The sequence below is a fragment of the Oncorhynchus mykiss genome, chromosome 21 (genome assembly GCF_013265735.2).
Source record: "Oncorhynchus mykiss isolate Arlee chromosome 21, USDA_OmykA_1.1, whole genome shotgun sequence".
NCBI classification, from domain to species: Eukaryota; Metazoa; Chordata; class Actinopteri; order Salmoniformes; family Salmonidae; genus Oncorhynchus; species Oncorhynchus mykiss.
In genome coordinates, this window is record NC_048585.1 from 48267398 (window position 1) to 48279955 (window position 12558).

Consider the following 12558-nt stretch of genomic DNA (forward strand, 5'->3'; position numbering starts at 1 on the left):
CAGGGAGTGAATAAAAGGCATCTCAAAAATATCTGAATAGAACAGAATGAAAAATCCAAAAGTAGGCTATACAGTGCATTCAGAAAGTATTCAGACCCCTTGACTTTTTCACCATTGTTACATTACAGCCTTATTCTAAAATTGATCAATTTAAAAATCCTCAATCTACACACAATACCCCATAATGACAAAGCAAAGACAGGTTTTTAGAAATGTTTGCAAATGCAGATTTAAAAAAAAATAATATTTAAATAAATATTCAAACACTTTGCTGTGAGACTTGAAATTGAGCACAGGTACATCCTGTTTCTATTGATCACCCCTGATGTTTCTACAACTTGATAGGAGTCCACCTATGGTACATTTGATTGATTGGACATGATTTGGAAAGGCACACACCTGTCTATATAAGGTCCCACATATTGACAGTGCATGTCAGAGCAAAAACCAAGCCATGAAGTCGAAGGAATTGTCCGTAGAGCTCAGAGACAGGATTGTGTCAAGGTTCAGATCTGGGGGAAGGGAACCAAAACATGCCGTATTGAAGGTCCCCAACACTGTGGCATCTTCCTAGACCTGGCCGCCTGGCCAAACTGAGCAATCGGGGGAGAAGGGCCATAGTCAGGGAGGTGACCAAGAACCCGATGGTCACTCTGACAGAGTTCCTCTGTTGAGTTGGGAGAACCTTCCAGAAGGACAACCATCTCTGCAGCACTCTACCAATCAGGCCTTTATGGTAGAGTGGGCAGACGGAAGCGACTCGTCAGTAAAAGGCAAATGACAGCCCACTTGGGGTTTGTCACAAGGCACCTAAAGGACTCTGACCATGAGAAAGATTCTCTGGTCTGAATAAACAAAGATTGGACTCTTTGGCCTGAATGCCAAACATCACATCTGTAGGAAACCTGGCACCATCCCTACGGTGAAGCATGGTGGTGGCAGCATCATGCTGTGGGGATGTTTTTCAGCGGCAGAGTCTGGGAGACTAGTCAGGATCGAGGGAAAGATGAACAGAGAAAAGTACATTAAAAAAACCTGCTCCAGAGCGCTCAGTACCTTCTACTGGGGTGAAGGTTCACCTTCCAACAGGACAACGATCCAAAGCACACAGCCAAGACAACACAGGAGTGGCTTCGAGACAAATAGCCAGGACAACGCAGGAGTGGCTTTGAGACAAGTCTCTGAATGTCTGTGTGGCCCAGCCAGAGCCTGGACTTGAACCCGATCGAACATCTCTGGAGAGACCTGAAAATAGCTGTGCAGCGACGCTCCCCATCCAACCTAACAGAGCTTGAGAGGATCTGCAGAGGAAAATGGGAGAAACTCCCCCAATACAGGTGTGCCAAGCTTGTAGCGTCATACCCAAGAAGACTTAAGACTGTAATCGATGCCAAAAGTGCTTCAACAAAGTAGAGTAAAAGCTCTGAATACTTATGTAAATGTGATATTTCAATTTGCAAACATTTCTAAAAAACAGTTTTTGCTTTGTCATTATGGGGTATTGTGTATGGATTGATGAGGGGAAAAAAATACTTAATCCATTTTAGAATAAGGCTGTAACAAAATGTGGAAAAGGTCAAGGGGTATGAATACTTTCCGAATGCACTGTATATTAACTAAATGTCTTAGTGCTTCAAATGATCTTATAAGAGAATCAACAGCAGACAGAAAATAACACTCCTGTTTACCTTGTCAGGTGTACCTCAGGTTTGGGCCTCAGCTCTTTGGACGTAAAATTCTCCACCACGGGCGAGTCCAGGTTGGCCGAGCCGTTGCTAAGCCGGTCGCTGCTCTCGTATCCCGACTCGGTGCGCTGGATCTTCCAGTTGTCGCTGTGCACCTTCAGCGTGCTGACCTTTGACCTGTCCTTGCCCTCTGACTCCAGTGAACTGCGGCTGTCGCCCGTCTCGGGCCGCTGCTCATCCTCGTAGATGGTCATCAGGCTCTTGGACTTGTGTTCCTCGTGCCCGCCCCATGTGAAGTCCTGTTCCCTGTCTCTTTCTTGGGAGGGTGGCGCCACCTCCTGGCTGGAGGGTCTCCGGTCGGGACTGTGCTGCCGTTGCTCCTGACTCCCTCCACCACCACCGCTTATCACACTATCCACGTTTAGCACCTCGCGCATGGGCTTCCATGGCCGACTTGGCCTGCTGCTGCTACTGCTGCTGGAGCTGGAGTTACGGCCGCCCTCCCGGCTCCCAGGTCGCTCCCGCGATTCCTGGCTGCTGTCCGTGTCGTAGCCGTTAGAAAGCTGCTCTAGTCTCCGGCTGTAATGGCTACCACCGGAGCCCTCGCTGCCGCTGGGCAGGGCTGGTAGTACCTGGACCCTGGAATGGGAGTGAGGAGGCCCCTCGTGAGAGGAGCACCTGCCGCCAAAGTGGGGGGCCCTCTCTGTCCTGGTGGGCCCTTTGCCCTGGCTGGCATACAGGCGCGTATCCAGGTACTGCTTGAAACCATTCTCCGGCGGGGAGGCGGAGCGCGAGTATCTCTCTGATATTGGATCTGAAGGAAAGAGAAGCGGAATTTTATGAGAATTTATTCAAGTGTAGTGTTTAGGAAGACATGAACACACATTTTGTAAGGACATTGTCCTAGAAGTCTGTCTGCTACTTACAAGAATGTGGTAAGCTTTTTCTACAGATATTGCCCAAGATAATTTATCCTACATGTTAAAAACTGCTGTCCTCTTCAATTTGTTGGCTACAATGAGGTAGAAAATCCTCTAGCAAAACCTATTTCGAGCTTCATTGCAAGAAGCTGTTATTCCACATGACAAGACAAATTTGTTCCATGTTTTCTTACAAAATAAACACGTTGGGCGACCTCTGTCATTACAAAGTCGCCAAGGCTTGTCCAAAAAGGGGCAAACAAAAGCCACTGAGTCGCATCAATTCACCTGAGGCCAAAGTAGGGTGCGAAGGGAGAGGACCTTAAAATTCTTAGGAAAATAACCTTTTCTGGTTGATGTCGCTAAGAAGTCTCTTTTTCCACGTGGGAAATGCTGATTCCAACATTGCCATCGAGCTGGCATAGTATCCAAAATGCCGCCCTTAATGCCAAATGCCAGTGTAGTGTGACACATTGAAAGTCAGAATTGTTGCACTTGGCAAGGTCATTCCAGGCCAGCGTTTGCTAAGGAAGACCGTAGGGGTGTAGTGGAGTATGGGAACAATGAGGTCGTCGTGGTCTGTTGTACGTCTGTAGACAAGAGGAAGGTGTAAATAATGGACGCCGGGATACCGTGTGCATCTCCGTGGCATAGCAGTATGGTTAGCAACCTCACGCTGTGACATCTGTGGAGATATTAATGATGAAAGGTGGCCGTGTGCGTGTGTGTATGTCTGTATACAGTGCCTGTATACATACTCCCTGCTGGCTGTCCATGACTCCTTGAATAGAGGAGTCTGTGGCCTGGAGATGTGTATGACTTTGAGGACATAGTGTTTGTGTGTGTGTGTGTGTACACGAGTGTTTGTTTTTCAAGGACACCGAGTCATGCCGGCCACTTTCGAAAAATATGATTAGACTGGACATCTCCACTGGAACAGTACAGGGATATGTTATTCAGGGGGAGGTGTATGCAGTAAGGTGGGCAGTAAGCTTAACTTGGTAAATATTAATTTCCGTCTAACTTTATTTACTGATAGTCTTCTTTGTTGAAGAGCTCTAACAGAAGACGCACTAAGGGACAATTACTCAACGTTAGGATGACCGGGTCCAATGGCTCGGTTGGGTGGAGCATTGTCCTTCCAACATCAGGGTTGTGGGTTTTGATTCCCACACATTCTACATATGTCCTGGTCTGGATATACATTTTAGAACTGGAAGCGGTCTGGTATAAAAGTGTGTCTAAATCCCCATATTAATATGAATTAATAGCATGACAGGGCGTGTGGTCTAGGATTGAAGCCTGCACTGAGGTCTCAGGTGTGCAGAGAGAGTTATGAGAGGTTACAATCCACAGCGCCTTAGGATGGAACCTCCCCTGAGAGACGAAGTTGCTATGGCTAGGGAATCTGCTGACGGGGAGCGCGAGGGTTAAATCACTTCGACCGTAACTTGCCCTGTTCACATGGCGTGTGTGAGAGACTCGTGTGATATTTGATGTGTGATTTTGTGCACTTGTGTCCGTCTATGTAAGGGTTTCTGTGAACTGGTCCAGCTGTGTGTGTGCGTGCGTGCATGTGTACACATGTGCGACAAAGACGGTCTAACTATGCGTGTAGCGATGCTAACACGACATGCGTGTCGTGCTAAATGTCAACACAGTTGCACTGTGCTAGATGAAAAGAGGGAAACGTGTCATGGGAACACCAGCTGCAATATCCCAAATGGAGCCCAATTTCGTACATGGTGTACTACCAAAGCCCTGTGGTCAAAAGTATTGCATTATAGAGAGAATAGGGTGCCATTTGCAATGAAGCCAATGTCTCCCATTGACACCAACTCTCCCTATCTGACCTGAATGCCAACTTTCTTGTTTTGCTATTTTCCCAAGTGTGACGGGACGGAAAATCGTTAAAGATTCCAGGCACCCAAGCCATGGGCTGTTCTCTCTACTTCCGCATGGCAAGCTCTACTGGTGCGCCAAGTCTGACACCAACAGGCTACGGAACAGTTTCTATCCCCAAGCCATTAGATTGCTAAATAGCTAACAAAATAGCTACACGGATTGTCCAAGTTGATCCTTGTATTTTATCTTCCCCACTGTCTCTATGCACACTCATAGGGCCCTACACACACTGACACGCCAACACACACACTCCCTGTTTATCATATATCCCGATGCCTAGTCACCTTACCCCTATACATATCTACCTCCATCACTCCAGTGTCCCTGCATATTGTAAATATGGTAGTGGAACTGATCGTGTGTACAGCGTTAAAACTTGAAACTAAAACGATCAAGTACCTTTGAAGAGAGCTAGCCTGGGCACGAGCAGTATTATATATAGATTTATTCCACTTACTTTAGCTCACCTCCAGCCTCACCATTCATCAAAGCCATGATGCTAGCCTCTGTTAGCCTGGTGCATTCAATCATAATGGGACGTGAGCCTGGTGCTAACACAGTGGCTGTGGGGGCTAGTTCAATTTCAGTTCCTATCACCTTGCCCCTATTTCCAACCCGTTTGGTATTCACAGAAATGTAATTGACAGGACAGGTGAGAGAAATACGACAGAGGGTTAGAGACCAAGGAGGAAAGGGGTGAAGTTGCCTCTAGACACTGACCTATGATCAATTTGGCATTTACCTCCAATGGTTCAGGTTAGGCTTTGGGTATGCTGATCCTAGATCCGTTCTTATGAACAATTTTAGAGATTGTTTTCACATCGATCTACCTGTAAGTCCCCCACCAACACACACAGGAAGCCAAAACACCTTTGAGGGACTACTTATGGTTGGATGAGAGAAGGTAGGCTATATGAGGGTGGTAGTGGGTCTCATGTGGCCATAGATGTTGCCTTATTTCTTTTGCTGGCCTAGATATATAAGCGATATGGGTCCAGGGCCAGGAGTTCTATGATCCTACTCTCACATACTCTACTAACACTGTCGTGTGATCACTCAAGACATTGAAATAGCACCTCCAGACAGCAGCTAGGAATCCAAATAGAACAGGGTATACACTCTACCACAGTATCCAATAGTGAGAGAATAGAGAACGGTACATGGAAGGGCCTGATTCAAAAGGGAGGGAGACATGATCCCCATCCTGACACATTGCTCCCAAACCACCCTGCCTGGTAGGCCATTCCAGTGCACCATTGGTTTGTTGTGCATCTTTATGGTGGTAATGATGGATTGCATGTGTACTGTGTAGAGCATTGTGTCAAGGATCATTTTCTATTTTCATTTGTGTGTGTGTGTGTGTGTGTGTGTACATGCATAGTGCAATGCCACTATCATTTCATAGCAGTTACTTTTCCTCCCTGTGTGTACGCGCGTGTTTTTATTTAACCTTTATTTATACAGGTTTTTTTCATGGAGTTAAAATCTCGTTTTCAAGAGACCTTGTCCAACAGCAACAGGGTGAACAAAGATTCAGACAAAACAACTTACATACACTAACACAACATTGAACAAAACTATAGACACACACGATACAACAATTACATAAACACAAATGTCATAACTTAAAAAAACAGCTGTCCTAAAGACAATATCACTCTTCTATGATATTTACGTCGACCAAGGACATGTGTATGTAAACTGTGTGTGTGTGTGTGTGTGTGTGTGTGTGTGTGGCGTCATACCTCGGTAGCGGGCATCCTGTCTCCTCCTCTCTGTCCTGTCCTGGTCTCTCCTGGAGGAGTGCATTCCCCGGACCTCCCCTGCCTTCATGACCACCTCTCTGGAGATGTCCTTCAGACGGCTCTTAGGATCACTGGTGCCCAGCTTCACTGCACAACAGGGGAAAGAAACACATTCTAGACTACATTCTATTTCAGTCATTTTGAGAAACAGAGTGACTTCCAATAGACAACACACCAAAAGGAACAAGCCGTCAAACACGAAGGGGTAAAGTCCTTTCTACTGTACCTCTAATCCCAACACAAACTACAGTCACTTAAGCCACCCCCACCCCATCTTCCACCTCCACTACTCCTCCCTTCCATCCCCTGACTAGCCCCCTGGAGGCATTGAACAGTGCTGAGTTTAAGGAGTAGTTTAGGGCCGATCGATGTGATGATGTGTACGCCGCGCTTTTCTGCTTCACGGGAGGGAAATGCACTGAGGTGGAACCCGCGGAAGAAATTCTCTCTCCTTCTATCCTCCCTAAGTCTCATCTCTGTAACCTCTTCTCGTAAAGTAGGAGAAAGTCAGATACAATGGATAGAACTAGAAGCATGTGCTGCGGTCGTTGAAAATGCCAAACAACTCTGTGTAGCACAGAAACTGTGCTAGAAGAGGCTCTCTGTGAATAAGAACTGAAGGTTTCGGCTTCGCATTGAAATCAATGACGAGACAATTTTGCAAATTGCACAGTCACTCTATTGCCTGGATAAAGTGTCATGTGGACAATTCATCACTTTTCCCACAATATACTTGACTGCTATGATTATTATTTTCAGTCATTCGGGGTGGCCTTGCTGTTCTCAAAAGCCCTGAGCGACTGGTAACTTTTCCAGTGCTGGGGGATAGAAAACATTCAAAATGCATCATATTGAGCTGATGGCTTTAAGCAGGGAGTAACAACAAAGGGGGACCTAAACAAGGACAGACGTTACGCAATCCTTCGTAATCACAAAGGAATGTGCAATAATAACTAAGGCTTGTGTCCCAAATGGCGCCCTCTTTCCACTATAGTGCACTATTTAGGGAATAGGGTGCTTAAAAGAGTCTGCCCTTAGGCTCTTTCCTTGCTTCTCTTGTCATCGCCTTCGCTTGCCTCTTCTCCTTGGAAGTGTACGTGCTCCTGATCCCTCACTCCCATGTGTCCTCATTCCCTTCCATCATAAAGGTCACTTTTCAAACTCTGGCCCCTCTCCCTCCCAGGCCTTACTCCTCCTCTCAAAGGCTGTCCCTCTACCCTCTTGGCTGTTGTTGCCTCTATCCATGCTCCCTCCCCCCCCTCTATAGTAACTCTAATCTACCTGCAATCTTCTCTACCTCTAACCCCGTCACATCTTTCAGTCTCTTCTCTCAATACCGATCATGTACCTCCCAAATGTCTCACTCTGATAATGCCCATTTTCCATAGCTATGTGTAGAAATACCCATTCCTCTTCCTGTCTCCCATCATATCCACCCCGCCCCAACTCCTTGTCGTACCTGGTCCACGGCCCCCGCCAGTCTGGCCACTGCCCCTGGTAAAGGTGGAAGGGGTCTGGCTATTCTGTTTGAAGCTGCTGGGGCCCAGCAGGGCATTCAGGTTCTCCCTGGTCAGGTCCAGTTTCTTGGGGCCCGGAAGTGGAGAGGAGGGCGCTGGTTGGTCGAAAAGGAGGAGAGGGACAGAATCTTTAATTTTTTTTATTTTTCACATATTGATGGCCTATGTCTCTTCATGGATCCGTTTCTACTGGTGAGACAAACCAGGGTGGGGATCAATTCCAACAAGCAATTCTTAGGTATTATGTAAATAAGCTTCCTATTACCATTTACGTTTCAGTTAATTCCAAAAATCTCTGGAAAAATGTATATTAAAAAAAATCTATAGTTTAGCGCGACCCAATTAACAACATTTTTGAAAATGTAACGGAACATTTTCTATCTTTCTTCTAAAGCCCGCCTCTGAAGGCCAGTGAGCCGCAGTCACCATCACGACCTGGGGGCGAGGCCAGCTCAGAGAGTTAGAGAGCAGACCATTAAGGGGGATAAACCCCACCCCTAACAAATCCAGAGGTTTTTAATCCTCACACAGAAATGTTCAGCTGTACAAATGTACAACTTCTTGATATTGCCAACAGCGACGGGTATTATGGTCGAGGTCGTAGTAAAATTACAAATAAATATATTGTTCAATGCCTTCTGCTCATGAACTCTCGTAGTTCAGTTTCAAATCAAGTATTGAGTGGTACAGAAAGGTTGGAACACCGTTAGCTAATTCACTAATAAACAGTAATCCAACTAGAGTACAAAATTCTGGGAACTTTCCTCAAATTGACAGTTTTTCCAGAAATCCCGGTTTGGAATATTCCTGGAATCAGGAAACAATAAGCAGGGAATTTGGGAATCCTCCAAACAGGATTTGGGGAATTTACTGGAATTTTACAACCATAAATCCAACTGAAGTGATGGGCATCCCAAACTTGTTTTGAAGTCCAGCACGTATTTGTAAAGTCAGTCACTTTTGTCAACAGCACGTATTTGTAAAGTCAGTCACTTTTGTCAACTGCACGTATTTTCTGGTCATACAGTCAAAACCGAAAATCTCAAGCACATTGAGAGACTTCAAAATGCCAAAATTGTGGCCCGAACAGACCCATCGACCCAATCATATTAACAAAACAGAATTCTACACTGCAACATGTACTGTAGTTTTTACAGTCTCTCTCCAACTGAATGTGGTGAGGCTAACACTTCACAGAAAGCAATTCATGTGCATCCGGAACAGGGCTCAAATTTAGACCAAAATAGTGAAAGGGGATGCTAGCCAAAAAAGTTTGAGAACCACTGCTCTGTGGCAGTGGTGGTCATTTGGCTAGTACACACACTGTTAAAAGGAAGTTGTAACCACAGTCACACCATTGGCTACACTTGCATGAATGGCATGAATTCCAAATTGCTCTTGCCGGAGATCTCTACTCATAGAAGCACTTATTTTAGGAGCCCCACTTTTAGGACCCCCTCTCACTGAGAATTTACTGCACCGACTTAAATATAGCATCCCCATGTTAAGCATGAATTAAAAGGAACTATGAATTATAAATGTGGTGTGTGGTTCCTGGGAATCGTCTCGAGTGAAGCTAAGGGGGTCGTTCAACCATTTTGGAAAGGGGGGCAATTTGAATCTGGTCTCCAAAAGACCTAAACTAAGACCACGAGATAGAGACTGCATCCCCATCGCAAAAACACCAGAAGTCACATCATGGGTTGATGACACCATGAAAAGTGATTGTACAATTGACTTAATATTGTTGGCATCCTGAAAAAAATATATATATTTGTGCATAATTTTGATACGCAAATTGAAAGCAGTTATTTCCCCTCAATGTGCTGTAAAAGTTCCATGACTCTAGGGGTAGTGTGTAGTTCTTCCTATAAATGAAAAAAAGAATGACACTTTGTCCGATGTATACCTTGGACGTCTCCGTTGACGGGGGACTTGTAGCAGGAGTGGTCAGTGTTCTGGCGCGAGGTGTCGTCTACGGAGATGGCGCTGCCATCTGGGTTGGAGTAGAATAGGAGGAGGGGTTGGAAGTGGCCTTTGGTGCATTTGGTGACCACATCTTTCCACCGAGTCCCAATCTAGGATAGGGGAGATGAGACTGGGAGGTCAATAGGAGACTCACATGAAGAGTGTGTGTGTGTGTGTGTGTGTGTGTGTGTGTGTGTGTGTGTGTGTGTGTGTGTGTGTGTGTGTGTGTGTTCCTGCTTGACAGGCAGAAAGGCGAAATGGCATTTTCCCAATGTGACAAGAAAATAAAATGTTCCCCGTGTCTTACTGGCACCGACCAGTTTTCCTCATCTCATTAGACAGAGAGGTCTTGTCAGAAGCCAAATGTGTCATTTAGTGCCAGTCAATACACATTACTACTTTTGAAGAGACTATGTATTTGATGAGCATCAGTTTCCAAAACCTAACTATGTAAATGTTAGGTACCTTGGAGTACACCGTGCAGAAAATGCTGACTTGTAATTGAATTGGTTCATCCATTTAAAAGGGCTTGGGCTCTAAGAAATATTATTATCAGAGTACATACATACTATCTTATGCCTCATTTAAATTGATAGTGCACAAACAAAAACCCCAGAGGACAAATGTTGACAATGCTTGCTTGAATTCAGGGACATTCTTTGAACCACTACCCTCAAAACATATGGTGACCATAGACCAGGCATGTCACAAAAGGGTTCAGGGAGGAAATGTCATTTTAGAATGTCCAAGGAGACATTGTTGTGCACTGCGAAAGCACATTGTCCCTTTGTCTTGGATCTTAAGTGAATATTATGCGTTGAAGCAGTTTCACAATCACATTAGCTGAGCAGAGTTAAGTGCGTGCCTCACTACAAAACGCCACAGAGGCAGACTGGAGGCTAACAGATGCTAGTGTACTCCTTAATTAACCAAAGGAAGGAGAAGGAGAGAGGAGCGTGGAACTGCTGAACCACTGCAATAACTGATACAAGCAATTATGACAGTCAACAAACTGCAACCATAAATGTCAAATATAAATATAGTTTTAAAAGCCATCCATAAACTGTAAGGTATTTCTGCTCATTACTTGGTGTGAGGCCGTAAGAGAACGAGTAGCAACACAGCAGGTATATGGCGTGTTATTTGGTTGGCTCGGGTGCTGTGCTTGTAGCACTCTGTCCCAGTCGGGCTGAAGTGCATACACAGCACAAGCTGCTGCTGCTGGATTGACTCCGAGCCAGCCAGCCTCTGCACCGCAGTCCAATCAAATGGACTGGACACAGACACACCCAGTGTTGTACATTATCATTCTCACATATGCATGCACACACAACATTTCAATTCTTACCGTAAGTCATTTCAATTTGATATCCTGAAATGTGGAAGTCCACTAAACAGTGTAGCTCAACTGTGGATGACTGATGATGCAATCAACTAGGGAAAGACTGAAGGTGCTTCCACTGGAAAAACCTAATACTAGTGCTGCTGCTGCATGTGTGTGTGTGTGTGTGTGTGTGTGTCCACCCTTGCAAACATGTGTGGGTGTTGGTGGTGGTGATTATTGCAGACTGTTCAACCCCACTGAAGAGTCATCAACCCGGGGGTGGTGAAGAAAGATCGATGTGGCCCTTATAAGAAGATGGTGGAGATAAGAGATGGCTCAGGGAGCTCCCTGCTCTCATTCTCTTGTAAAACAGTCTCCTTTTCATCAGCTCAGACGAGTACATTTCTGCACTTTGAGTTGTTGTCTAGGGAGGCTTTAGCTCCAGATAATAGCAGATGTTTATCCCATGATATTATACATCAGCTTCCTGGAAAATCCTCTCATGTCAGACTGTATTCCTGATTTTATTTCAAATCAACTAGTTGAATCCCTTTAAAGAAAGTTACCGACAAAAATGTTTACTTTAGTTACTTGGTGAATTCCTTTTTCTGGTGATAGTGTCAGAGAGGGAGTGTGTGTGAACCACTACAGCAAACGAGACAGAGGCTAGTGCGTGTGGCGTGCGCCTGTCCATGCATTTATACCTGTGTGGTCCAAGCAGCATATGTTAGCACAGCGAAAGAGTGAGATGCTATGAGTGTCGGTTGAGGTGTAGTGTTTTTACTCCCTTGCTAGGAGGACTGCATGTCTTTTCCCCCTCCCTCACCTCTTTGACTGTGGCGTCGTCGAAGAACACCCATTTGGCGGACTTGGTGTGGAAGGCGAAGGCACAATAGTGGCGACTGGAGTAACAGATCATCCCAACCAATTGAAGCTCTCCCTTTTTGGCATGCTCGTCTGTCACCCGGTAGAAGAGCTGCGGACAGACACACTTAAAATTACTTTATTTGGTCAAATTTTGCCCAAAACACTCCCACCCTGCCCATTAACTTTAGCTCAATGGACTAACAGTCTTATCACACAGCAGAACCTTCTCAGTCAGATATACAGCATTTTACCAAAAACATTCATGTTTGTCATCCACACGGTAGCATTTGGACAGTAAAATTGCCCTTCAACTTGGACTATTGCTGGCATCGCCTGCATGGTAAATTTACACATCTCTAGCTGCTCAGGCAATCGTCAGTATAATGTCATCCTCCCACCAGTTTGAATAGAACGCTGGATGAGGAGGTTGTGAAATAGCCTCTTGTTTTTCCTGAATGGCTGGTTCTCTTTGGTCCTGGGAGACAATGGATTCCTAGGCAGGGGGAGGTTTTCTCCAACACCCAGCACAGTCACATGAACAGTACAAGTATGAATCAAGCCCTTTGT

The 12558-nt window shown here is 45.4% G+C and overlaps 1 protein-coding gene across 3 annotated transcripts in view; it reads right to left on the reverse strand.

The window, feature by feature from the left end:
* Window positions 1-12558, reverse strand: part of LOC110500607 (inactive ubiquitin carboxyl-terminal hydrolase 53) — a 52848-nt gene that overhangs the window by 11872 nt on the left and 28418 nt on the right. For all 3 annotated transcript variants that reach the window (XM_036958064.1, XM_036958063.1, XM_021578056.2), the window contains exons 10-14: window positions 11951-12100; window positions 9742-9910; window positions 7775-7927; window positions 6256-6402; window positions 1689-2499 (exon numbers count right to left, since the gene is read on the reverse strand). In XM_036958064.1, coding sequence (XP_036813959.1) covers window positions 1689-2499; window positions 6256-6402; window positions 7775-7927; window positions 9742-9910; window positions 11951-12100 — 1430 coding nt within the window. The remainder of the gene's footprint in view (window positions 1-1688; window positions 2500-6255; window positions 6403-7774; window positions 7928-9741; window positions 9911-11950; window positions 12101-12558) is intronic.